At 33.4% G+C, this 27,304-nt stretch overlaps 2 protein-coding genes across 3 annotated transcripts; one reads left to right on the top strand and one right to left on the bottom strand.

Annotated features, from left to right (window-relative positions):
* The first annotated feature begins 3,766 nt into the window (after positions 1–3,766).
* Positions 3,767–8,064, top strand: LOC108333314 (G-type lectin S-receptor-like serine/threonine-protein kinase At4g27290). 2 transcript variants are annotated; one of them, XM_052871046.1, is made up of 7 exons: positions 3,767–5,088; positions 5,188–5,238; positions 5,787–5,950; positions 6,608–6,818; positions 7,103–7,340; positions 7,424–7,565; positions 7,641–8,064. In XM_052871046.1, the coding sequence occupies exons 1-7, from the start codon at positions 3,837–3,839 to the stop codon at positions 7,944–7,946; spliced, it is 2,364 nt and encodes a 787-aa protein (XP_052727006.1). In that variant the 5' UTR covers positions 3,767–3,836; the 3' UTR covers positions 7,947–8,064. The 2 variants fall into 2 exon arrangements, with proteins under 2 accessions (XP_052727006.1, XP_017424210.1); XM_017568721.2 differs by having other exon boundaries at positions 5,188–5,331; positions 7,641–8,063.
* An 8,193-nt stretch (positions 8,065–16,257) lies between these two features.
* On the bottom strand, positions 16,258–26,810 carry LOC108332817 (uncharacterized). The gene is made up of 15 exons (XM_017568119.2): positions 25,523–26,810; positions 25,271–25,396; positions 24,700–24,857; positions 24,419–24,629; positions 24,100–24,337; positions 23,857–24,007; positions 23,484–23,773; positions 21,147–21,189; positions 18,523–19,786; positions 18,032–18,154; positions 17,721–17,878; positions 17,436–17,646; positions 17,109–17,346; positions 16,873–17,014; positions 16,258–16,651 (listed from the first exon to the last, which is right to left on the bottom strand). The coding sequence occupies exons 1-15, from the start codon at positions 26,793–26,795 to the stop codon at positions 16,352–16,354; spliced, it is 4,926 nt and encodes a 1,641-aa protein (XP_017423608.2). The 5' UTR covers positions 26,796–26,810; the 3' UTR covers positions 16,258–16,351.
* Positions 26,811–27,304: the final 494 nt, after the last annotated feature.

The following is a 27,304-nucleotide window of genomic DNA, read 5'->3' on the forward strand; positions in this document are numbered from 1 at the left end:
TTTCATAATTTCATGGTCTCACTTTTTTTTTGTATATAAATGTTATCAAGACTTAATTGATTAATAGAAAATCTCTCATTTGAATAAATTTTTTAAATTACAAAATAATTATTAAATAACAGTTTATATTTATTAAAGTTAGGAGGTTTTAATAAACTTTATAACTGTTTTAAACTTAAATGTAAATGAATTTTCTAATTCATTTTTATTAAGATTGTTAGTTAATTTAATTTGTTTATTTTATAAAAATATATTCTTCAAATTGGGAAATTATTTTATACTAGATATGTTTAAATTCGAGTTTAAATTTATTTTTAAATAATAATATTAAATAAAATTGAGCTAGCTATTTTCTTTTTTATATTAACTTTAGCATGAGTATTTTTATATGTTGGTGTCTAGAAGAAAGAAACCACTCAAGTAAAAGAAAGAGTTTTCTAAGTTTTTTTTGTCTTGTTAACTAGTGATTTTAGGAAGCTAGCTAAGAAATTAAAAATTAAATAGAAACACACTAAAAATCATTTAAAAAATTCATTCTATGTACTTTAATGGTTTAACAAATATGATTTTAAAAGTTTTAACTCATATCCTGGCAGTGGCTCTTGTTAGCATTTACTTCTTTTTCTCCTTTTAAGTTCTGGTCTCCTTTGACTGTTGACTGCGGCTGCGTCAACGAAGGAAATTTTACGATATATGAGTTTAAGGTCTACGTCATGTCATACGATATATTTGTTTTAATTATTTAATGTTTTTTAAATTAAATATGTAATAAATTATAAGATTTTAATGGAAGTATTTAAAATATACGTATTTTTATTTCGTCATTGTGATCCATAAAATATTTTTATATTTTTTCTGATATTTTAATTTATTTTTCATAAAATGACAATGTATTATGTTAGATTGATAAAACAAAACTAATAAATATTCCAGTTTATATGGAACTCTTTCAACTTAATATATATAGATTTTTTTTATTCAGTATAAATTAAAAGTAAATATATATATATATATATATATATATATATATATATATTGAGTAATCAAAATAAAAACCAATTATGTATAAAATATTTAAATTTTATTTAATTTTAAATTATCATTTATCCAAGTATAATGTATTTCATACAATATTGGATAACAAATATGAGTCTTATGTGGTGTTTAAATTGGTGAAATTAGTAAACATCTTTTATTGTTTTTCATTATGATCATTATTAAATTAACTAATTATGGAGGATGTTAAATTTCTCATTATCTACTTTCGTTGTATACAAATTAAATATATTCACCATCTGATTGGATTGTGACATGTATACGCTTCTTGTATGTTTTGAACTTTCGTAGTTATGTGGCAATACGTGGCAATCTCGATTATGACTGCAATCAAATATTAATATGTTGGATATTTCATTTTTAAACACAGAGTTGATAAGCCCAAGGATCTTCCTATAAAATATTATATGATGAAAGTGCATGACTCCTATATATCTTATTAGTAGTGCTTTTGTCATTCATTATCCCCAAACATCCTTCTTAACTCATTATGTCCTTGCACTCTTCCTACTTTTTAAGAATCCTACTATAACACCGTTGAAAGGTTTTATGTCTCTTTGGAAATTCTAAGACCGACAAAGACATCCCAAAAAATAATATTTAACTAACTTCTTGATCGACCAAAACCTTAAGAATATATCTTGTATTTTATGATGTTGAATTTCAATATGCTTTGACTTTAAATAAAAGATTAAGTGTTGAGATAAATTATACTTTTGACTATCACAATTCATAACATATTTTCTTGTAACATTCTTATTTTTTACAGAAATTTTCACGTCCAAAGTATTTCCTTAGCACCTTTTATAACAACAATTTTGCCTATATTTAATACAAAAACAATACATTTTTGTATTTTCAAATGCCTAAGACCACTCCCTAAAAAAAAGTCATCAAGTAACCATACTATTCTTAGTCTTGTCTACTTCTGTGTAATCAATAAACTTTTGGGTCTAAAAATGAGGAGGTTCAACATGACATACAAACATTAATGAGATATGAGTCCAACCCCATAAAGGATTGACAACACTCTCTACCAAAAACCTTAAGGCAATGAGTTAATGGGTCTTTCATCTTTATATAGTGTTCTACTTTCTCATTTCTATCCAATGTGGAACTTGGACTTACACTTGAATTCCCAACATGAACATAGGGTTTGCATAAACAAAAAACTCTAGAAGTATATATGAGATACTTGAGTATTCACTTTATAGCTTTTCCATTAGCTTTTTCAAAATTTGTAAAGAAACAATTAACAATACCAACAACATAAGCATGGTGTGACCTTATAACATACACCACATTCTATAAAATTGCGGATGAATATGAAATTTTTTGCATCTTTTCTTTTTCTTTTTCATTTGAAGGACATTACTTTGAGCTCAACTTGAAGTGACCTACAAGTGAAGTACTAATCGACTTTGAATTGTTCATATTAAATTTTTATAATACTTTTTAACGTATTTTGGTTGGGAAAGTCACAAAATTTTTCATTCTTTCTTGTCATGAACAATTCTCATGTCAATAATTTGTTTTTGTAGGACACCAAATCCTTCATAGGACTTGTTTAATTCTCTTTTGAGACTTTGAATCTTATTCATGACAAACAATTGACATGTTGTTAACATGAGTAAAAGAATAATAAATTTTTTATTAGAATTTTTTCACAAAATCACATTGATCATAGGATGTTTTGTCATACCTATGACCTTTCATGTGAGTTTGACTCATTATTTTTTAATCTCTTTGATAAATCTTTGTCAAAATACCCTAGTGGTAACAGAGTCAAAGGATCATTTTAGTGATCAGGCTAAAATGAATATAATATGGCCTCTCGTATTAAAAGTTTTTAGGGTTTTAGACAAACATGTTTGGTTGTGCAATGATACAAGAATGAGTTATTATTCAGATATTCGTGGATAGAAATTTTTCCGCTCAAGAATGTATGAATATGAAAGAGACTTATATTTGATGGAAAGATTATTAAGAATTTAATTGAGTCTAAGTTTAAAATTGAATAAAAATGTGAAAGTTGACAACTAAATAAAAAAAGAAGAATCACAAATTTATTGTCTTAAAGTATTGAATTGAAGGTGGTATGATCCTTTACGTGAGTTTGATTGGTGTTTCATTATCATTGAATCTTCCTTCTAAATCCCTCTCAAATGACCTATCAATACAGGTATAATTTGCTAGCTTGATAAATTCTAATAATGCGCTTAAATCATCATCATGGTTGGGGGTTTAAAAAGTTTTAGCTTGCATTGAATGCAACGGTTATTGTTGGTGAAGGTAGTCCAAATTCAACCTTTTCTGCATGGTTTTCACACTGTTGTTTGGCTGGACGCATCAATAACTGTAATGTTGGCAGATAAGATGATTAACATTATGATGATTTCCTTTGCAATGGCCACCAAACATTAAGTCTCTCTTCATTCTGTACATTGTGTCTATTCATTCATTAATTAAAGAGTCAGCATACATGTGCCTCAACTTTATGTATAGTATATGCATAAATAGATACCAACCACTTTTTGTACACATCACCAAAAACATGTCTAAGTTGCTTTCAGTTCGAAGAATGCCAGTTTGCTGTGTGGAACCAGCTTGTTTTGAGATCATTGACTTTATGGAGCACACCTGCCTCATTAACGAACCACACAAGTTGAAAAATCAACTCATTAAGGGAGTGCTTCAGGTTTTGTACCTCAGTTTGTTGATATATTAAAAGCATTGCGATTACTGGAACAGAAATATTGAAGAAAAGGATAAGCACCTGAATGGAAAAAGTTACCTTGCTTCTGTTCTGCCTTGCTTTGCTGAATAGTATAGCTGCTACCACTGTGAGAGAAAGTATTAATGTATTGCAATCTATCAGTGATGGCCAAGTCATTGTTTCACCTGGCAAAACCTATGCACTGGGATTCTTCAGTCCAGGTAATTCCAAGAACCGTTATGTGGGAATTTGGTATAATGAGATCCCAACACAGACTGTAGTATGGGTTGCCAACAGAGACAGCCCTCTTAATGACTCATCAGGAGTTTTGAAGCTCAATGAAACCGGAGTTCTTGTTCTTCTCAACCACAACAAGAGTGTCATCTGGTCTTCCAACACAACAGGCTCAGCACGACATCCGGTGGCAAAACTTTTGGATACTGGAAATCTCATTGTCCAGAATGGAAACGGCAATGATGAGGCAAAGGATTTACTGTGGCAAAGTTTTGATTATCCAGGGGACACACTCTTGCCAGGACAGAAGTTTGGAAGAAATTTAGTTACAGGTCTGAATCGATACATGTCATCATGGAATAGCTCTGAGGATCCATCTCATGGTGTATATAATTATCAACTTGATATCACTGGATATCCACAGTTTGTTTTGAGAGAAGGAACTACTAAAAGATATCGTTTTGGATCATGGAATGATGTTCAGTTCAGTGGGGCACCTCTGTTGAAACAAAGTGATTATACTAGATTTACTTTTATTTCGAACGACGAGGAGTTGTATTTCATGTTTGAGCATACCAACAAGTCATTTTTACATAGGATGGTGCTAACAACAGAGGGACGTATTCTGGGGACCTTTTGGGATAGTGAACGAAAAGATTGGAGCTTGCATGCACGAATTCCGGTGGATGACTGTGATTACTACGGCAAATGTGGAGCCTATGCTACCTGCAATATAGACAACATTCCTCCATGTCAATGCTTGGATGGATTTGTGCCCAAAACGGCTGACTTGTATGGTGGTTGTGTCAGGAGAACTTCACTGAGTTGTCATGAAGATGAGTTTTTGCCGGTTCCAGGGTTGAAATTACCAGACACAGAGAGATCCTGGTTTTCCAGAAATATGAGCCTTGAGGATTGTAAGACTTTTTGCAGGAACAACTGCTCCTGTAAAGCTTATGCAGCATTGGATATGAGTAAAGGGCCCAATGGGTGTTTACTCTGGTTTAATGATCTGGTTGACATAAGAAAATTGACCGATGTTGATGAAGACGTATACGTAAGGATGGCTAGTTCAGAATTTGGTATGATATTGTCTCTCAATTGTGGAACATCCCTTCTTGTTTCTTTCTTTTGTTATCATCTTGTCACTCTTACCGTTTTGGAATATCTCTTTCTTACAGAAGCTACTGAAGGAAAGCAATTGCATAAATCCAACATCCGGAAGTACAAGAGTATTTTCATAATTTGTGTGTTGTTTATTGGAATTTTAATACTATGTTTAACCTTCATCACCCGTTATAAACGGTTGAAGACACGGCAGAAAGGTGGTTAAGTAGTTCCTATTTATGATTTTAAATTACGTGTCTTGATTCTTCTATATGTTCTTTTTACTGCAAACTTAGGCTGCTTTATCCACAAATTTGAAACACCTCTATAGGTGATGATGTAAGCTCTGAGTCAGTGCATGCAGGCATATTTTACTTAGTTACCTTATAGATTTTAACTGTCTTTGAGTTTATCTTTCTCCCTTGAGATTTGGTTAACTGGTATTAATCTCAACAAGAATAACTCATTATTCACAATCATTAAAGCACTTTAATGCTAGTCAATAAAGTGAGTAATGTTGTCAATAGCTGCATAAAAAAGTTGTTTAAACTAAGTTTGCTTTTCTCTGTTTTAGACTTGGGTGAGGCAGATTAAGGTACAAAGAGTACAGAAGACAGCATATTCTACAATTCAACTTCTTTATTCCTTACACATTCCAATTACTATATTGCAGGAAAGATGGAAGGTAATCTTGAACCAGACGTGAATGTAATAAATGAGCACGAGAGTAAAGATCTAGAGTTACCCATGTTTGAGTTGTCTACAATTACTTCTGCAACCAACAACTTTTCACCTGACAACAAACTAGGAGAAGGTGGCTTTGGATCAGTTTATAAGGTAATTAATTGATAAAATGTCTTCACGAGCATAGAATGCATGATATTTAATAATTTTTTACATTTTGTGCAGTGTTGTACCAATATAATGGTCAAATAATTATAAGAGACGGGACTTTTAGCAATGTCTTTTTCTGGAAGAAATCTAGGAACTATTTGTTTTAAGAAAGTATTTTCTGTTTTCCATTTTTTATTACAATAAAACATGTTTCTTTATTTTGCTTTATTTATTGTTCTCAAAACTATTTTATAGGAAATCTTGACAGCAGACATATTTTTTTTTCTTTTTGTTATGCAAATATATTTGAAAACAGATAACAGATTCAAAGCAGTATTATATTTTATACATTAAAAATGAAAATAGAAAACAAAGACAAAAGTATTCAGACTAGTAGACCTTGCAGAGCTTAGCTGATCTGCTGATGACTATACTTCGGATTCTATGCCTCTTTTTCCTTTATTAATTCGCTGCTTGTTATATATCACATTTCATATATCACGTCATTGAACTTTGTAATCAATTCTCTATATTAGAAAAACGAAATTAAATGTTGGAACACATGAACTGAACTATTAAAGTTATATAAATTTTTCTGTAACATGTTTTAGTAAAATGAAGTCTATTCATAGCTTAATCTGTCATTGTCCCAAATTCCAGGGCATCCTGGCCGATGGAGGAGAAATAGCTGTGAAGAGGCTCTCTATGAATTCCAAACAAGGACTTCCAGAGTTCAAAAATGAAGTTATGCATATTGCAAAGCTTCAGCACAGGAATTTAGTGAGGCTACTAGGGTACTGCCTTCAAGCAGGAGAAAGATTGCTTGTATATGAATTTATGCCCAACAAAAGCTTGGATTCCTTCATATTTGGTTTGTTTCAAGAGAAACCTTTTTTTATTGTTTCATTCATTTGGGGTTATATATTCATTTGTTTAATTGGATTCTCTTAGCTTGAAAATTATTGCAATTAAACAGATACATACAAGAAAATCATGCTAGAAAGGAAATAAATTTTCCAATCCAGTTATTTATCATGGCATGAGGAAGAGATATTAATTTATTTTGCACTTAAGTTTATCATTCCATAATCTATCTATATAGAAACTACTGAAACTGATCTACCACTATCTAAAGCTTGGTCACATTTTTCTCAGATGAAAACAAGAGCATGTTACTAGATTGGCCAAGGCGCATGCTGATTATCAACGGGGTTGCACGGGGTCTTCTTTATCTTCATCAAGATTCAAGGCATAGAATAGTTCATAGAGACCTCAAAGCGGGGAATGTTTTGTTAGATAGCGAAATGAACCCAAAAATCTCGGACTTTGGACTGGCTAGAAGCTTTGGAGGAAATGAAATCGAAGCAACCACAAAACATGTAGTTGGAACCTAGTAAGTGTCTGATTACACCAATGTAGTATGAGTATGATCGCTTGGCACTGTCTTACAATGACTTTTGGTGCATGTGATTGTAGTGGCTATCTTCCTCCAGAGTACATAATTGATGGAGCTTATTCAACAAAGTCAGATGTTTTCAGCTTTGGTGTGCTGATATTGGAGATAGTGAGTGGGAAGAGAAATAAAGGATTCTGTCATCAAGATAATCTACTGGCACATGTAAGAATGAACTTGAAATCTAACCACCTTTGAGATGTTTCTGCTGATAACCAAATGGTTTGAAAACTTATGCAGGTGTGGAGGCTGTTTACTGAAGGCAAATGTTCTGAAGTAGTTGATGCAGCAATAACAGAGTCAGTCCATTTGTCTGAAGCTCTAAGAACAATTCATGTGGGACTACTGTGCGTGCAACTAAATCCTGAAGATAGGCCAAACATGTCATCTGTGGTTATGATGCTAAGCGGTGAATCTGCACTGCCTCAGCCAAACTTGCCTGGATTCTTTACAAGTACAAGCATGGCTGGTGATAGTTCATCATCAAGCAGTCATAAACAATACACAAATAATGACTTGTCACTTAGCATAATGTCTGCTAGATAGTTGCATTTCAAACATGTTTTGGATTGGTTTAATACGTGATTGTGGACAAGTACTGACTAATGCAAACTGCTTCTAATATATGTATAGTTCCTCTATCTGACACAAGTTATTACAAAATATTTCAAATTGAACATAAATAATGTTACCAACAACTCAAATAAATATATTCTAAATTATCAATTAATAAACTTGATAAAAAAAACTTATTTGTATGGATGTTATCACAAACAAAATATATGACAGGTTGTTCTAGCCAAAAGGTAAAAATCCAATCAGCTAGAGCATTTACGGATTTGATTTTCCCAACCTTTGCTTCCAAAGTCCTCTTTATCTTCATTCCCCTGTCTCTTGAGTTTTCTCTCCTTTAACACTCTCTTTACTCCTCTTTTCAGTCCTTAATGTCCCATCTTTACTACCTGACCTTTTAGTTCCTTCAGTAACCACTTGGTCAACGATAAACAAAACCTTCCCCTCCTATAAAACATCCAATCGATATTAGGTCCATCACTTTGTGCCTATCATGACACAGCCTCCGGCCTTTAGCTCTTGTAAGACTAAGAAAATGTATGACCAACTTATCTTGATTAGTTTTGGGTCTACCATTTTGAGCTTATCATCACACAACCCCTTAGCCTTAGCAAGACATTTTTAATTATCGACTTAAATGTCATATCTCCTATTATAAGCCCAAATAATGTTGGACTTCTAAAAAGAACTGCTAAGTTGCATGGTGACCTTAATATCACCTTTCATTGTTTGTAACGTTCTAGAATATGAAATGTAAAAACATTCCCGCCTATGGCTTAATGTTCTTTCAAAAGATGGATTTGAGGTTGTTGTTGACCAAGCAAAAGTATTGTTTCTTGATATAAACTTTTCAGCTCCCCTAAAAGAAGTTGTTGATGACCAGATTGTGAATGGTCAACTTTGAACGATGTTTTGTTCTTATTACTTGCTTTGTCAGAACAAAATTAATGTATTTTCGTTGTTGCATTGCTTTTGGAAAATCTTCGGATGTATCATCTATGTCATCTCGTGCGAATTGCAATAATGTTGTTTGTTGTCTTGATTTCTATTTCCAAAAATGGTTTAGAGCATAAAAAATGCATGAGATAAACATCTCATCTTGTACCCAAAAAACTGTAAATCACTTCTAAGTAAGCGAAACTTGAGAATTTATTCACTCCATCGATAATTACTCTCATCAGATCTGCAAACTAGTATTTTCCCTATTTTAAGAGCTTATTTGCTCCCTCGTATCTTGCCCCTTTTTTATTCCATAAGAGACTGGATGAATCTTATCAGATTCTTTTTATTCTTTAGGAGACTGGTTGCTTCCATAGAATTTTTTCCTTTTTTTTATTCCTTAAGAGATTGGTTGCTCCCTGCACTGTATTTAGAAATTAGAGGTGTTTACATTAAACGTTTATCTACTTTTTTGAAACATTAGGATATTGCCCTTTTCTTTCATGGTTCATGCATAATACTCAAATAGGCTGCATTTCAAACTTAATATTGGAGTAGTTTAATGTGGGCGTATACCTATGATGCACAGATACAATACGTCAATTGGATACGGACATGTATCTAATATACATGTTGAAAAATGTATAAAAATTCTTAAAAACATGATAAATATATGATTATTATTATTATGTGAATACAAATCAAAAGTATTAAACATTATCAAAAAAATAAAAAATTATAAATATAAGTAAAGTATCTAAAGTATCGGATACGGATATGTGATACAAAATGAAGTATCATAGGTGTGTGCTGAGTTAAAGAATTGTGTTTCATATGTAGGTATTTGTTTCTGAGACCAAACACACACTAAACTCGAAAGAAGAAAAGTAAAACATGATATTGAAAAGAAACAGATAAAAATGCAAATTTATTCTCTGATTTTCTGAATTTGGAAGTCACCTTATCCCATGAGCTTGACAAAAAGTTAAAAATAATCACTGAATATGTATAGGGTCTGTCAGTCACTATAGACCAAACATTAACACGTGTTTATTAACTAAAAGTCTTATATCGCATGTTAAATGCCTTCATGGTACATGTGAATTTTTCATACTGCATCAGCAAGGACAATTTGAACATAATTGAATTCTCAAAGCATGGGGAACTAGTATTGTTGTCTGATCAGATCAGTTATGTAACCTCTGCCTTTCAGAAACTTCCTAGAGTTTCCAAAATGTGTGATCTGTTCGCTTATTGGGCTCCCTTCCTACGTGGAGAATAGGCCTAAATAATGTGGACCATTAGGTCTCACTAGGTTAAATAGAGATGAGTCAGATTAGTAGAGCACATTAGAGTTATTTGAAGAGAGGCAAAAACCAAGTGAGAGAAAAATGAAGAGAGAAAGCTATTCCCGCATAACCCTTAACCTGCACTAGTGTTTTCGTGGCTGTGAAGTCGTTGATCGAGCTGATTTTTGGATAATAGGTTCCAGACATATGGTTCTTCATCCTGACCGTTTGGATCATCAATCGGAGGTCTAGATTGGGAGAAATCAGTCTCGCACCAACAGCCCTGTTTTGGAGAATTTTCATCTTCTTTGTTCTCATTTGTAAGCATTTGTGCTTATTTAAATTGGCTTATTGAACACACCAGATGGTGTTATTATTGGATTGGAGACTCTTTTGTATCCTATTATTGATCATAGTGGATTTTTCTTTGGTCGGGACGACTCGTGATTTTTTGCATTGAGGGGTTTTCCACGTTAAAAATTGTTGGTGTCTCTATGCTTTTGGATTCCATTTTTATTCTATTTGTTTGGTGCTCCTCGCATATTCTCGCAAGAAGGGGGATTGATTTTCCGCTGCATTATTACTCTTTGCCAAGTTGTTATATTTTTTTGGCCCTTTCCCTATCATGATCCCCTCTCTCTAGATTATGTATGTCTTCCCTCCACACATGATGCCTTTACATAGCAAAAGTTCATGAATTTGCTTAGATAGTGGCTTAAATTATCACACCTCTTCAAGAGTGAAGACGCATTCGCCAAGCCTTGGAAGCTTTTTAATTACTTGCATCAAGATTTGGAAATTTTGGATTGATGTTCCCAGCAATTCCATGTCGGATTGTCATGCAAGTGAAAAAACTTTTCCCTGTCTCTAAGTGTGATAGAGATCTTTACAGATCTCTTCTTCTTCGTCCTTACCGATCGTCACTACCGATCGGCTCTTCTCTCGGACGATCGGTCGTACCGATCGACAGGTTCTGTTGTCTTCTCACTACTGTTCCTGTCGTCTTCTCACTACCGATCGTCTCTACTCTCGGACGATCGGTCATACCGATCGACAGGTTCGGTTGTCTTCTCACTACCGATCGTCTCTACTCTCGGACGATCGGTCTAGGAAGCTGCTCGGTCTGCGTTTTACTTTTCTTAGTTGTTTCTTTATTTTTCTGTATAAATACTTTGCTTTGTTGTAATTTCTGTAATTTTTCAATACAATTCATTTCAGTTTGTTCTTTCTGGTTTTCTCTTTCTCGTTTCTCTAATCACTTACATGGTATCAGAGCACAAATACTCTTTTGTTCTATTCTCATGGCTTTCTCCAATTCCACGACCGATTATCTTTATAATCCTGCTAATCCTCTGTTTCTCCATCCCGGTGAGAACCCAGCTCTTGTTCTTGTCACTCCTCCACTTTCTGACAACAATTATCAACAATGGCGACACGATATGCTCCTTGCTCTTGAAACCAAGAATAAAGAAAAATTCGTTCTTGGTACTATTTCTTGCCCTCCTTTTGATGATGTCCTTCACGAAGCCTGGAAACGCTGCAACAAGATGGTGATTTCATGGCTGACGCGATCCATGACGCTTCCCATAAAACAATCTGTTATGTGGATGGAATCTGCCTACGAGATTTGGACTGATCTCCTTCAACGTTTTTCTCATGGTGATAAGTTTCGTATTGCTGATCTTCAAGAAGCTCTTCACTCTTGCAAACAAGGTGATTCCACTGTATCTCAATATTATACTCGTCTTCAAATAATTTGGAAAGAGCTTTCTCTGTATCAAACCATTCTTGTCTGTACCTGTCATTCTCCTTGTAATTGTGGATTATTGATCAAGATTCAACATGAACGCAGTGATGATTCTGTAATCAAGTTTCTACGTGGGTTAAACGATGAATTCTCTTCTGTACGTTCTCAAATCATGCTAATGGAACCCATGTCGACTCTTACCAAAACTTTTTCTTTGGTCCTTCAATAAGAACGAGAATTTCACAATTCTTCCTCACAACTTCCACAAGATTCCATGGCTAATTTCAACTCTCAAGACCCTTAGAACAAGCCTTATAATACCGATCGTGGTGTTTTTTCTGGTTGTGGACGCGGACGCCTTACTAAATTTGGTGGTCGTTCCAAATATTGCGATCATTGCAAAAGAACCAATCACACTTCTGATAATTGCTGGATCAAATATGGCCTTCCTCAAGGTTATAAACCCATCATCAAACCTAATTCTGCCATCTCCAAACCTTCTGCCAACCTGACTGATGGTGTTTCACACACCTCCAATGATTCTTCCGCTAATAAAACTCAAGTTCAATGCACTTTTTCTCAAGATCAGTATGACGCCATTCTTGGTTTATTGAAACAGTCTCAATCTCCTACTACTAGGGAGGCCAGTGTTAATCAATGCACTCCACAGTCATCAGGTTCTTTTTCTTCACTTAATTTTTCTTCTTGGATTATAGATAGTGGCGCTACTGATCATATATGTTCTTCAAAATTTCTTTTTCATTCTTTACACACTCCTATTTCGATACGTTTACCAAATCACAGTTTTGTTACTGCTAAATTTTCTGGCACTGTCATTTTAGGCAATTTGATTTTTCATAATACTCTTTTTGTTCCCAATTTCTCTGTTCATCTTATTTCTATTTCTAAATTGTTACATTCCAATAATTTCTTCATTGTTTTTTATCAAAATAGTTATCTCATTGTGCAGATGGATACTTACCAGACGATTGGAGTAGCTAAGAAATACAAGGGCCTTTTTTATCTTCTTAGTAATAATCCAACAACTAATTCTGAATTAAACATTTTTCATTCTGCTTTTCATAATAGTTCTAGTGATTCTTGTAATCTGTGGCACATGAAACTTGGACATCCTTCAAATAAAGTTTTTCAAACTTTAGCTTCTCAATATACTGATATTTCTTTTCAACCTATTGATGCTTGTGATGCTTGTGCTTTTGCTAAACAAAAACGTCTTCAATTTTCTGTTAGCAAAACTAAATTTCCTTGTTTCTTTCATCTCATTCATGTTGACATTTGGGGCCCCCTTTCTATTTCTTCTATTGATGGATACAAATATTTTTTAACTATTGTTGATGATTATAGTCGTTTCACATGGATTCTTCTTTTGAAACACAAATCTGATGTTAAAACCTTACTTCAAAAATTTATTCTTTTAAATGAAAATCAGTTTTCCTGTACACTTAAAATTCTAAGATCTGACAATGGCAAAGAATTTCTTCTTAATGATTTTTATTCTACTAAAGGTATTTTTCATGAAACTACTTGTGTTGCTACTCCTCAACAAAATGGCATTGTTGAAAGGAAGCATCAACATATTCTCAATGTTTGTCGATCTCTTCTTTTTCAATCTAAAGTTCCTAACATTTTTTGGTCTTATGCTATAAAGCTTGCCATTCACCTTTTCTTCACAATAAATCTCTTTATGAATTAGTTTATTCTATCAAATCTGATTTTTCAAATCTGAAAGTTTTTGGATGCTTATCATACTCCAGCTCTGCTACTGCAGGACGTACAAAACTTGATTCCAAAAGTAATAAATGCATTTTTCTTGGATACAAATCTGGAACCAAAGGGTTTGTGTTGTATGATCTGCATTCACATTCTACTATCATTTCACGAAATGTCATTTTTCATGAATATATTTTTCCCTATAAAAATTGTTTAACTTCACCTTCCTCTCCTACACATGATGATAATTCTGATGTTATTTTTTTTTTATTTTCCTACTTTACTACCTATTTCCACTGCCCCAAATCATCCACCTAGTAACATTTCTTATCCTACTTCTGATAGTATCATTATTCCTACTGTTGAACAAAGAATTTCTCTTAGAAACAAAACTCGACCTAAATATTTAGATCATTACTACTGTGGTACTACTTCTAGCATCCAACCAACCCATACTACCCCGTATCCCATGCATTTGTTTCTTTCTTATAATAATTGTTCCTCTAACCACACTTCTTTTTGTCATAATATTTCTGCTCAAGTTGAACCTTTTTCTTTTAAAGAAGCTAGCAAGTTTGAATGTTGGCAACAGGCTATGAATTCTGAACTTGCTGCTCTTGAAAGAAATCAAACATGGACTTTGGTGAATCTCCCTACTGGTAAGAAACCTATCAGTTGTCGTTGGGTATATCGTATCAAGCATAAGCCGGATGACTCTATTGACAGATATAAAGCTCGTTTAGTGGCAAGAGGTTTCACTCAAACTGAAGGATTGGATTACTATGAAACCTTTTCCCCTGTTGTTAAAATCACCACGGTTCGCCTTGTTCTTGCTCTTGCTGCCATCAATAAATGGTTTCTTCATCAATTAGATGTCGACAATGCTTTTCTTCATGGTGATTTATCTGAAAAAATATACATGAAGCCTCCTCCTGGTCTCTGTTCATCTACTCCTAATCTCGTTTGCAAACTTCAAAAGTCTCTTTATGGTTTAAAACAAGCTAGCATAAACTGGAATCATAAACTCACATCTGAGTTGTTTTCTCTTGGTTTTAGACAAAGCTCTGCCGACCACTCTCTTTTTATCAAACATTCTCCCTCTGCTATCACTATTATTCTGGTATATGTTGACGATATACTTCTTTCTGGAAATAATCTGTCTGAAATTACCACTGTCAAAGATCATCTACACAGCAAGTTTCACATTAAAAATCTTGGAGATCTCAAATTTTTTCTGGGATTTGAAATTGCTAGATCTGAAGCTGGGATATGTATTAATCAAAGAAAATACTGTCTTGAATTAATTTCTGAAGCTGGTATGTTAGGCTGTAAACCTGCTCCTACCCCTGTTGATCCTTCTATCAAACTTCATGCTGATGACGGCCTTCTTCTCACAGATCCTTCTTCTTATCGGCGTCTTATTGGTCGACTTCTCTATCTCACTAATACACGGCCTGACATTACTTTTGTCGTACAACAACTTAGTCAGTTTATCTCCACTCCTCGCCAACCTCACATGCAACAAGCCATGAGGATTATTAGATACTTAAAGAATGCTCCTGGTTCTGGTCTATTATATGCCGCAAATAACTCCTTCCGCATTCATGCATATTCTGATTCTGATTGGGCTACCTGTGCTACCACTAGAAGATCCATTTCTGGTTTTTGCGTTTTTCTTGGAACTGCTCTTATCTCCTGGAAATCAAAGAAACAAACCACCGTTTCCAAGTCTTCTTCTGAAGCCGAATACAGGTCTTTAGCTTCCTTAACTTGTGAATTACAATGGCTGCAATATCTTTTAAAAGATTTGCATATACCGTGTCCGACCCCTTATTCTGTTTACTGTGACAACAATTCTGCTATCCACATTGCCAAGAATCCCACCTTTCATGAAAGAACCAAGCATATTGATATAGACTGTCACGTTACTAGACAAAAGCTTCAAGATGGTCTCATCAAACTTCTTCATGTTTCTTCTACCAATCAAGTTGCAGATGTTTTCACCAAATCCCTCTATCCTTCTCCTTTTAATACTGTTACTTCCAAGCTAAACATGCATAATATCCATGTTCATCTTGAGGGAGGGTGATAGAGATCTTTACAGATCTCTTCTTCTTCGTCCTTACCGATCGTCCTTACCGATCGTCACTACCGATCGGCTCTTCTCTCGGACGATCGGTCGTACCAATCGACAGGTTTTGTTGTCTTCTCACTACTGTTCCTGTTGTCTTCTCACTACCGATCGTCTCTACTCTCGGACGATCGGTCGTACCGATTGACTGTTCCTGTTGACTTCTCACTACCGATCGTCTCTACTCTCGGACGATCGGTTGTACCGATCGACAGGTTCGGTTGTCTTCTCACTACCGATCATCTCTACTCTCGGACGATCGGTCTAGGAAGCTGCTCGGTCTGCGTTTTACTTTTCTTAGTTGTTTCTTTATTTTTCTGTATAAATACTTTGCTTTGTTGTAATTTCTGTACTTTTTCAATACAATTCATTTCAGTTTGTTTTTTCTGGTTTTCTCTTTCTCGTTTCTCTAATCACTTACAAAGTGGCCTACAGGACACAGAAATATGTATTTCATCTGGTGAAACTGTAGCATATATCTTATGTTGACTAATGTTGCCTCATTTACATTGAATTCTATAACTTCATATATATAAATAAACTATCTTGCCTCCAACAATGAAATAGAAATCTCATTGTTTGATTGCAGTTTACTATTTCCTGATGAAGAGCCAGATTGATGGGGATAAAAAGCAGGTTCCCTTGGCCTGGGCAATGGTTTCTCACCATTCAGCATAAGAACTATTAATGACATTTCTGGTCTATCCTCTGCTCTGTCTTGTACACATAGAAGCCCAATGTGAATACATCTCAATACATCAGCTTCGGCTAGAGCTACTGATTCGCCTAGTGATTCATCTATCAACTCCATTGGTTTTTCTTCACACCAAAGTCTCCATGCCTATGATCATCAAATTAAAATTGTCAATTTTGAGTTCAGAGTGTGTTCTTACTTACGTTTTGTATGCTTTTCAATGCTCAAAATCATGATCAATAACGAAAAAAACGCAGAAGCTACAGATAATAGCTTCTCTTTGAAGTGGATAAAAATGAAGGAGATGGGTTTTCAAACATGCTCTGAAGACTATGCCAATATAAATGGTATGAGTGGACTAGACTTACATGTCCAAGAAGGTCATGATCGTCAGAATATTCCCTATTCTTTTTTCCACAAACTATCTCCAGTAATATAACACCAAAACTGTAGACATCAGATTTCACTGAGAAATTCCCACGGGCTGCATATTCTGGAGAAATATAACCACTGTAATACAGAAAATGAAATGGAGCTCAGAAAGGGAGAAGAGGGAAATTTTATGAAGATAAAGTAACAAATCAAGTTATTTATGCATGCATACTAAGTTCCCACTATTCTCTTTGTTTGGCCTTCAACTTCATCTCCTCCAAATGATGTAGCGAGACCAAAGTCTGATATTTTTGGATTCATGTTTTCATCTAGAAGAATATTGCTGGTCTTGAGATCTCTGTGGATAATTCTTAATCTAGAATCTTCATGAAGATAGAGAAGCCCTCTGGCAATCCCACGAATAATTTGGAAGCGCTGAGCCCAATCTAGCAAACCTTTTCTAGCTTCATCTGAAAAAATTTCAACTAGTTAGCATGAAGATGGTTTGGTGATCATGGCAAGATAAGACCAAGTGTTGGGACAAGATAAAATTTATGACCAAAAATAAAGTAGTTCAAGCTTTTGTTAGTCATGAATTCATATATCAAGATCCTCTCATCGTCTTGAATGCAACACCCAAGAAGCTTCACAAGGTTTCGGTGCTGAAGATTAGCAATTAGCACAACTTCGTTTATGAACTCTTTCGGTCCTTGTCCTGAATTATTGCAAAGCCGCTTCACAGCTATATCTTGGCCATTTGCCAAAGTACCCTGACAATCGTTTCATAAGAAAGTTAAGCACAGAAGATAAATCTAATTGTAAGATATAAGTTCAATCAAACTACCTTGTAAACTGGTCCAAATCCACCTTCTCCCAATATGTTAGTAACGCAAAAGTCATTAGTTGCTTTAGCTATGGTTGAAAACTTAAATATTGGAATGTCAATGTCTTCCTTCTGTGTCTTAACAGAGTGATTTTTCCAGCTAACACTTTTGTTGTTTCCTGTGAAGATAGAAGAATGTATGTATATAAAGTACTTGCATTATAGGTTCTATCGGAAGAGGAAAATCTAAAGGTTACCAAACCTTAAAATTTTGTAAGAAAAAAATATTTTCAATTGTAAAATAACTATTAATTCTACCATGGTATAAGTACCTGACTTCTCAAGCCTTTTTCTCCGAAGTATGGCCACTGCCAATAATATCATGACCACAATAAACACTGCAGAACCTGCAAGAACTCCTGCAAGCTGCTTCTTGCGTAAGCCTTTTTCATGACCTGAGAAAATAAAAGCACTGTTAGCCCACACACCAAATTTTGAGCAATTTAGAAATCCCAAAACATAAGGTATCTAAAGCACGTATTCACAATGAAAGTTGATGGTAGTTAGATGTTGCCTGATCACAATTTTTTTAATGCTAAGTAGTATTATACAATGTCCTCTAATGTTCATCATTTCTTATATGTTATGTTATCTACTTGCAAGAAGGATGAAATTAATAACATGCATCCAAAAAACTGTCAGGCAACAAACATAATCTGCAGCATAGTAAGAACATGAATTTATATACATGTACTTCGCACAGTTAAACCAAGTTCTGCAACAAACGAATGTTATAAGTTAGATGGAAATAAAGTATTAGCACCTAGATCTGAAGCTGACACTCTTATGAAAAGATCTTGTCCTCCGGTGGTTAGTTTTCTCACGTCCACAATGTTATTAAACCAAAGCAAGCATCCACTTCCACCATTTCTGATATCTAAATTTGCATATGCTGTGCAGGAGCAGTTTTCCAGACAGAAATTCTTACATTCCTCAAGGTTCATGCTTCTGTCAAACCATGAGGTTGATGTGTCCGGCAACTTCGTTCCCTGATACTTCTGAAAGCCATCACTGTTGCCACAATCTAAATTAACTCTCCTAACACACCCATCTGACCAGTTTTGTGCATTCCATTTTTCTTCGGATCTGGGAATGAAACCCTGAAGGCACTCACACGTTTGAGAGCTATTTACATCACAATTAGAATTCACCCCACAAACGGCATAATTATCACACTGGTCTGCGGGGCCTGAGTAGAAAAGCTGCCAACTATTTGTCAAATCAGACAAAACAAAACGTTGTATTTGACCTGTTAACGTGATCATGTACCTCGAAACAATTGACTTGTTCAGTAGTTCATATCCATAAGAGACTTCCTTCTCAGTTATAACAAAAGAGAAATTAAAGTTTTTGTACAATGTTGCAGAAGGAATTCCAGATAAAATATTGCCATTCCATGAACCTGGCCTATACAACAATGCCCCTCCCTTCATAATCACCACTTGAGGAAAACCACGAGCATCTATGTGATATGAATACACACCTCTACCAGGATCTTCTGTGTCTCTCCAAGATGTCAGAGATGTAAAACTGCCATTTCCCATGCTACTTCGAAGTCGCATCCCTGGCAACAAAGTGTCCCCAGGAAGATCAAAACTCTGCCATAGAAGATTCTCTGGGTTGCTTTCTTCTCTCACAACAAGATTTCCAGTCTCCAAAAGCTGCACAACAGGATTCTTTGCAGCTGTTGATGTATTGGAAGACCAGAATATGGCCCCTGAACCATTCAAAATGAAAAGATTTCCCACATGAGTTACATTCAAAACTCCTGAGGAGTTTTGAACTGGAGTATCTCTATTGGCTATCCACACAACTGTTCTTGGAGAAATATCCTTGTACCATATACCAAAGTATTGACTACTTTGATCCCCAAAGTTGAAGAACCCTGCTTCAAAAGTCCAATCTGCTGAAACTAGAGTCTCATTATCCTTCACTGATTGGCCAGGACCAATGGTTTCAAGGGTGCTCAAACCTGGTATGAAATGCAACACAAGAGACCACAAAACCATTGCCTTTAAGCTTTCCATTCATTTCTTCTTGGATTAGAGTTAACTCTAAATTTCTCCACTACTTTCCAAAATCTTCAAAGAATAGCTACATAACTGGATACTCTTTCCTCTGTTCCATGTCTATACAAAACTTTATTATATTATTATTTTAATGTATCACTGACTATTCAACTTATCTCACAGCGTTCTTCTGAGAGAAAGGCAGGTGGACTTTAATCGCAAAATATACAAACATTTTGAGTTTTTCTCTTATATATTATTTTTCTTTTTATATATTCAACCTCACCCTTGAAATCACAACATATAATAACGTTATTATCGGACGGCGCTGTCACCCTTGTACTTGAGATTTATCATTACTATCCGCGTTCTGATTAACATTGTCTAAACCAAATGTTGGGTTGATTAATAATTAAATAAATTAAATAACTTTTTTTACAGAAAACTAAAGCTTGGTGACTTAAGCAATTTCATAATCTAAATATGAAAATAAACTTCTAACTTCGAAATGTAATTCATATTTTTCAGGGCAACGAATACTTCTAAGCATGCTTATCTGCTACAAGATTGTTCTGGTATAATTTTTTGTTGAATTGGAAAAGTAAGACAATATGTTTAGAAGAAAATAAAAAATAAAAATGATCTTTTACAGACTTATTTATTAATTTAAGGGTTAATTTTATTTTTTGAAATAGCTTTTTTTTTCTATTTTTCTTAAAAATGTTTGGGAAAATATTTATGAAATCAAGCATTGTCTAAAGCTAAAGGAATGTTTGTTATTTTATGATAGTTTGACAGCTAGAAGTTGTTTCAAATGCTATATTTTAACATGCACAAGTCAACAACTTCCGTATATTGTAAATTTTTTTTTTTTATATATACGTAATGAGCAATTACAGGGTATAATATATTGCCAAAATTGAGTTATTATAACTATGTAAAGTCAAACCAAACTAATTAAATATTAAGATTATTTTATTATTAAGAAACTTAAGTGTATCATTTCTTGGATAATATTATTTTTACAGAATACACGTATTTTCTTATTCAAGCTAACTAGATAACTCATGCTTTCCGAGGATAAAATTATGTATATAGTATATTTTGAAGATATAACTATGTTAAAAATAATCATTATGATGAATTATTAGATTTAATAATTAGTTTTTGTTTTTGTTTTGAAATCTAATTTTCCTTACCAAATTGTATTTTGACACAGACCGAACTGAAATTAATCTTTGCCCAATTTTGGAAACACACGTTTAGATCCAATTTGAAAATAAAGATAAAAATTGAAGATTTATAAATTCACAGCTTTTATTTTTCTTTTAAATATTATCTTTTGAGGTATTTTCTTCAATCTCATCATTATTATTACCATCACTAATAACACCATTATTCTCATTATTACTTTAATCCAACTACGTAGCACCAAAAATTATTACCATCACTATTATAAATATTGTATTTTTAAATATTTTAAAAGAAACGTAAAAAATAGAAAATTATATAACAGAAAAATATTTTTTCTGCTAACTAAAAATCTAACATCTATTATTTTCTTAATCATTGAGAAAATATTTCATTATATTTTTTTATGGAAATGTCCTTCAAATTTCGTATACTTCATATAAGTAAGAGGTAGAGTATAGTTTAAAACTTCTAGAGTGGCAACTTGCAAATAAATTTAATTGACTTTATTCGCAATTACTATTAATCATGTTGGAAAGAAAGAGACTTCGAAGACTATTCTTTTGTCTTCAATAAATACTATATATGTAGTATATTGATTTAACGTTGTTTTAATCTGTAAAATTTAAAATGAAAATGATTTTAGTTCACAAATTTAAAAAGTTTATTTTAATAAATTAAATTTTCAAAATAGAATTTTAACTTCTTAAATTTCTATTTTTAACTTATAATTAATTTAAATGATCAGCTTAGTCCATCAAATTTGAAGAATTAAAAAATTTTAAAAAATATAAAGAACCAAAATTAAATTTGTTTTGAATATCAACAGAATAAAAAATAATAAACCGTTGAGTATTTATTTGATGTCCCAAGGGACTCCATTATTGAATATTGAATCAGAAGAAATTGACCAGCTTTCAACGCCCAACCAACCCCTCATTAATTTGACAGTTAAGTGTCTGCAAATTTTATATTGTAACTTCAAATTAAAAATAAAATTAAAGAAGTGGAAATGTTTGAGACCCAATTAATAATTTTTATAAATTTTCATCGTGAAAGAGAAAAACTAAATTATGTGTTATTAAACTTTCGTCAAAGTACATAAAACAAAAGAAAATATATGTCTAGACTAGAAAAGTATAAATAGTTAAGATAAATTGGAGTGGATGGCTATTCTGTTGCTAAAGCTTCCCACGAAGATAATCTAGTAATTAATATGTTAATTAAACCATTTTTTTTAATACATATTACTTTAAATCATTTTTTAATTCATATTTTATTTTTGAAAATACTTTATTAAATTCGTATTAGTAGTTTAACATATTAGTTTATATTTTTTGGGTAAAGACTACAAGTATAGTTTCTTAAAGATATTCTTCATACAATTATGTTTGCTGAAGAGAAAATATATTAAGTTGTAATATTTATGATACAGTGAATTCTTCCCTACACACATATTTTGTTGTTCCTTTATTTATCTTCTCCTAATAAATGTCAATAGTTTTTAAAAAGTTTAATTAGTCAAATGATTTTTACTTTTGTGAGAGTGTCTTAAGTTAGTCTCAGCTTTTAAAAAAAATCAATTATACATTAACATTTTATTAAGTTATTTTAAAAAATATTACTAATGGAATTATGCCACATGTTAATATATGTTTTTTTTTGTCAAATGTTATTATTTTGATTTTAATTTAGTTTTTTATATATATTTTTTTATTAAATTTAATTCCATTTTTTTTAAAATAGAATAATATTGTCTCTCTAAATAAAATTTATTATTTGTATAAATATTATATTGATATTTTTATTAAAAATAATATTTAAACATATTACACTATTATATATTATTAATTCAATTTTTGTTAACTTATGTTTCTTTTATAAGATTAAATCTAATTAAATATAAATATTTTTTCCAAAAAAAAATAAGAATTTAAAATTAATATATTATTAATTCATGTTTTTTTATAAGAATAAATTAATTAATATCATTTTTATATCAATAATAAATTTGGTGTTATTTTAAATGGGACCAAATTTATTATTTGTATAAATGTTATGCTAAAATTTATATTAAAATTTAGTAGTTAAAATCATTATTAATGAAACATGGGTTAATAATATTCAATAATGTAATATGTTAAAAAATCATTTTTAATAAAATATCAATATAACATTTATACTTATAATAAATTTTGTCTCAATTTGAAGATGAATAGTATTGCTCCATTTTGAAAAAAATTGAGATTAAATTAAATTAAAGAAACATATAATAACCAAATTGAAATCAAAACACACTAAAACTTTTTAAAAAAGGAGACCAATTTGAGAATTTTCATCAAAGTGGAAACATGTGAATAATTAAGCCTTTTTAAAGTCTATCTCTTCCTATTGCACTTATATAAATATTACCAATAAACAACAATAGTCTATGCAATCACATTCAAAACTTAAGACATTAATAATACTGAAAACTGTACAAACAGTCAACACATGGTGGTCATTTAAATTAATTTAGGTTTACTATCTTGCCTCTAAACTGATGGACATATCATTTGAGCTGAATTCACACTTGGTGGATGAAGAAAAATCTTCATGGTGTGGATAAAATGCAGGCTGCTTGGGCTTGGGCAATGGGCTCTCACCATTCAGCATCAGAACCACACTTGACATGTTGGGCCTATCCTCTGGTCTTTCTTGCACGCACAAGAGCCCCACATGAACAATTTTCAACACTTCACTTTCAATGACTGAATCACCTAGTGATTCATCAACCAGCTCCAAAGGCCTCCCTTCACTCCACAATCTCCAAGCCTGAACAAAAATTAAATACAACCTTTGAGGTTAAGTATATAGAAATTAAACTCTTGTTAGAATAGTAACAAATTTATGCTTACATGCCCTATAAGGTTAAGTTGGTTCAGTGGATCAAGAAATTTTGTGTTCTTCCTCCCACTAACAATCTCTAGCACAATAACACCAAAGCTGAAGACATCTGATTTCACTGAAAAATATCCATACACTGCATATTCAGGAGGCATGTAACCACTGCAAGACAAAGTAGAACAAATTCAGATAAAAGAAAAAGTATACAACATTCATGGTATCTAGTTCAACTATCAAAGCATAAACAAGCTTACTGAGTTCCTACAACCCTTTTTGTATTGGCTTTAGTGTGATCACCAACAAGCATTCTTGCTAGTCCAAAGTCTGATATCTTTGGATTCATATTATTATCAAGAAGAATATTGCTTGCTTTGATATCTCTGTGAATGATCCTTAGTCTAGAATCATGATGAAGATATAGAAGACCTTTAGCTATGCCACTTATAATTTGGAAGCGTTTGCTCCAATCCAATAATTTCTTTCTTGTGTTATCTGCATGTCGTTGCCTAATTTAAGTTAAAATAATTTTGGCAGAAATGAGAGTACAAAAAAATCTGAGTAAAAGCCTCAAACCAAAAATGTAAAGATCCAAGCTCCTGTTAGGCATGAATTCATAGATTAAGATTCTCTCCTCCTCTTGAACACAACATCCTAGAATCTTTACAAGATTCCGGTGCTGAAGATTGGCAATCAACACCACTTCATTTCTGAATTCATCTAATCCTTGTCCAGAATTTTTGGAAAGTCTCTTAACAGCTATTTCTTGTCCATTTGCCAGAACACCCTGATAATTAAATGTGGACAAATATTCAAAATATATTAAGTGTAACATTGGTGGGATATCCTGATGTTACCTTGTAAACTGGTCCAAATCCACCTTCTCCCAATATGTTATTGACAGAGAAATTACGAGTGGCATTATCAATGGTTGATAAATCAAGGGTTGGTAAGTCAATGTCTTTCTTCCCATGTTTTATAGTGTTAGGCATCTGGTCCACTATATTTGTCTTTCCTGATATGGCAGCAGCAAATTGTAAACAAATGACAGCCTATTATTGTTTTATGGTTGAAATATACTTTGGTCTCTTATTTTAGTTTTTACTTTTTTGCATTTTGGTCTCTTAAAATGTGTTAGTCAAAATTGGTTTTTATATCAGTTCACCATACTAACATGGTCAACTTGATAGTATGGCAAAGTGTGAAAGATGACACATCAAGAAATTTAGTGCAATATGACAAAGGGAAAAACAAATTTAGTTTGACAAAAACACTTCCAAGACTAAAGTGGCACTTTTTAAACTTAAAGACCTTGAAACTAAATAAATGAGATGAAGGACCAAACTGTAGGTTAGCCCTGTTTTACTTTGGTGGTTGCCAATTCGTGTAGTGAACATTACATAAAAACTCACCTAATCTAAAGTTTACCTTGTTTCTCAAGTTTTCTCCGTATGTATAGAACTGATCCTAATGTTATGACTATAATGAACGCAACAAGTGCTGCCAAAACCACCACAAGCTTCTTGTTAATGTGCCTTTTATGCCAAGTGTTCTCTGTTAGAACAAAAGGAATATTAGAAAACACATTAAGCAGTAAAGGTAAGAACATTAAATGCAATGGTCGCACAAACCTGAGTGTCATGCATTATTTTTCTGTTTCAATTGAAAACTTACAAGTACCTATATCTGAAGCAGCCATTCGTATGTAAATCTCTTGTCCTTGGGAGAGATGTTTTCCCATATCCACAATGTTACCAAACCAAAGAAGGCAGCCACTCCCACCACCTCTGACATCTAAGTTTGTGTATGCTGTGCAAGAGCAGTTTTGCAAGCACACCCTCTCACATTCATCAAGACTCATTCTTGCGTCATACCAGGAGGAAGATGTGTCTGGCAATCTCATTCCCTCGTACTTAACAAAACCATCTTCATTGTCACAACTCAGACTCATTCTCCGAACACACCCACCAGACCAATCCAATGATCTCCACTTTTCTGTGAACTTAGGGATAAAACCATCCAAGCATTCACATATGGGGTAGCTATTTACATTGCAAACAGAATTTACACCACACAAGGCATAGTTTTCACACTGTTCCCTGGGGCCAGAGGCAAAAAGCTCCCAACTCTTTGTTCTCTCTGACCATGTGAAACGTTGATCGCTACCTGCTTGGTTGATCACAAACCTTGTAACAACAGAACGTTCCAAGAGTTCATACTCATAATACACTTCCTCCTTGGTTAACACAAAATAGTAATTGAAGAAATTGGGCAACAGTTTCCAAGGAACTCCTGAGAATTGATAACCATTCCACGAACCTGCTCTGTACAACCAAGTCCCTCCCTTTGTAGTCACTCTCTGAGGAAAACCATGAGGATCAATATACAATGAAAATTCCCCCACAGCAGGATCTTCCGTGTTCCTCCATGATGTCAGAGAACTAAGTGCACCTGTCACAAAACTGCTTCTGAGTTTCATTCCAGGAAGTAAAGTGTCACCAGGATAATCAAAGCTTTGCCACAAAATCTTTTCTGGGGCATTACTACCACCATCTTTCACAACAAGGTTGCCAGAGTCCAAGAGCTCCACAGTTGGCTTCTGAACAGTGGTTGATGCATTGGATGACCAAACATTTGCACCAGTGCCATCAAGTACAGCAAGATTCCCCCAATCACTGACTTTCAAAACCCCAGTGGAGTTATCCAATGGGGTGTTTCTGTTGGCCACCCATACAAATGTTCTAGGTGATATATTCTTGTAACATATGCAAAAGTAATATCTCTGAGAACTTCCAATGCTAAAGAATCCTGCTTCAAAGGTTCCAGATGCTGAAACCAGGGTTTCATTACGATGCAAGGGCTTATTTGGAGTGATACTGCTCAGTGCAGTGATGTTGGGTATGAAGGAAGAAAGTAAGAGAGAGCACCACACTATCACCTCATAGCAATCCATATAATTTATTCTATAACTTACGTATTGTATATGCAACTACTTATTCAACTTATATTGGACTAGAGCTTGCTAAAGCGTAAATTTTGAAAGAAGATTCCACATACGAACACGAGAGTCTTCATCCACATTAGAAAATAAGAAAAAGTAACTTTATTTTTAGTGGTTGGAGCGACCTGCACTAAAAATTTGACTTTTGATCATCCTCTGGTTTATGGTGTGGATGTAACACTCTTTAACTGCTCCAACTCAACTGGGGTCATTGAACAATTTCGTCAAGCAAAAGAATTAGACTTATCGAAAGTGTGGCATGGTTTGAGATGCTTTTTTTGCAGAAACATGTTTGACACTTCAAAACGCTTTCCCAATATTCATAAAAAATTAAGAACTTTCTGGGACCTAGAAGAAATCGTTGGTGGTAATAACTTCCACTGTGTAATAAAATAATGTCTCAGCTCTAAAGAATGATATCTCAGTAATTGCATACTCAGGGTCCAACTCATGATTGTTAT

This window comes from Vigna angularis, chromosome 11 (genome assembly GCF_016808095.1).
Source record: "Vigna angularis cultivar LongXiaoDou No.4 chromosome 11, ASM1680809v1, whole genome shotgun sequence".
NCBI classification, from domain to species: domain Eukaryota; kingdom Viridiplantae; phylum Streptophyta; class Magnoliopsida; order Fabales; family Fabaceae; genus Vigna; species Vigna angularis.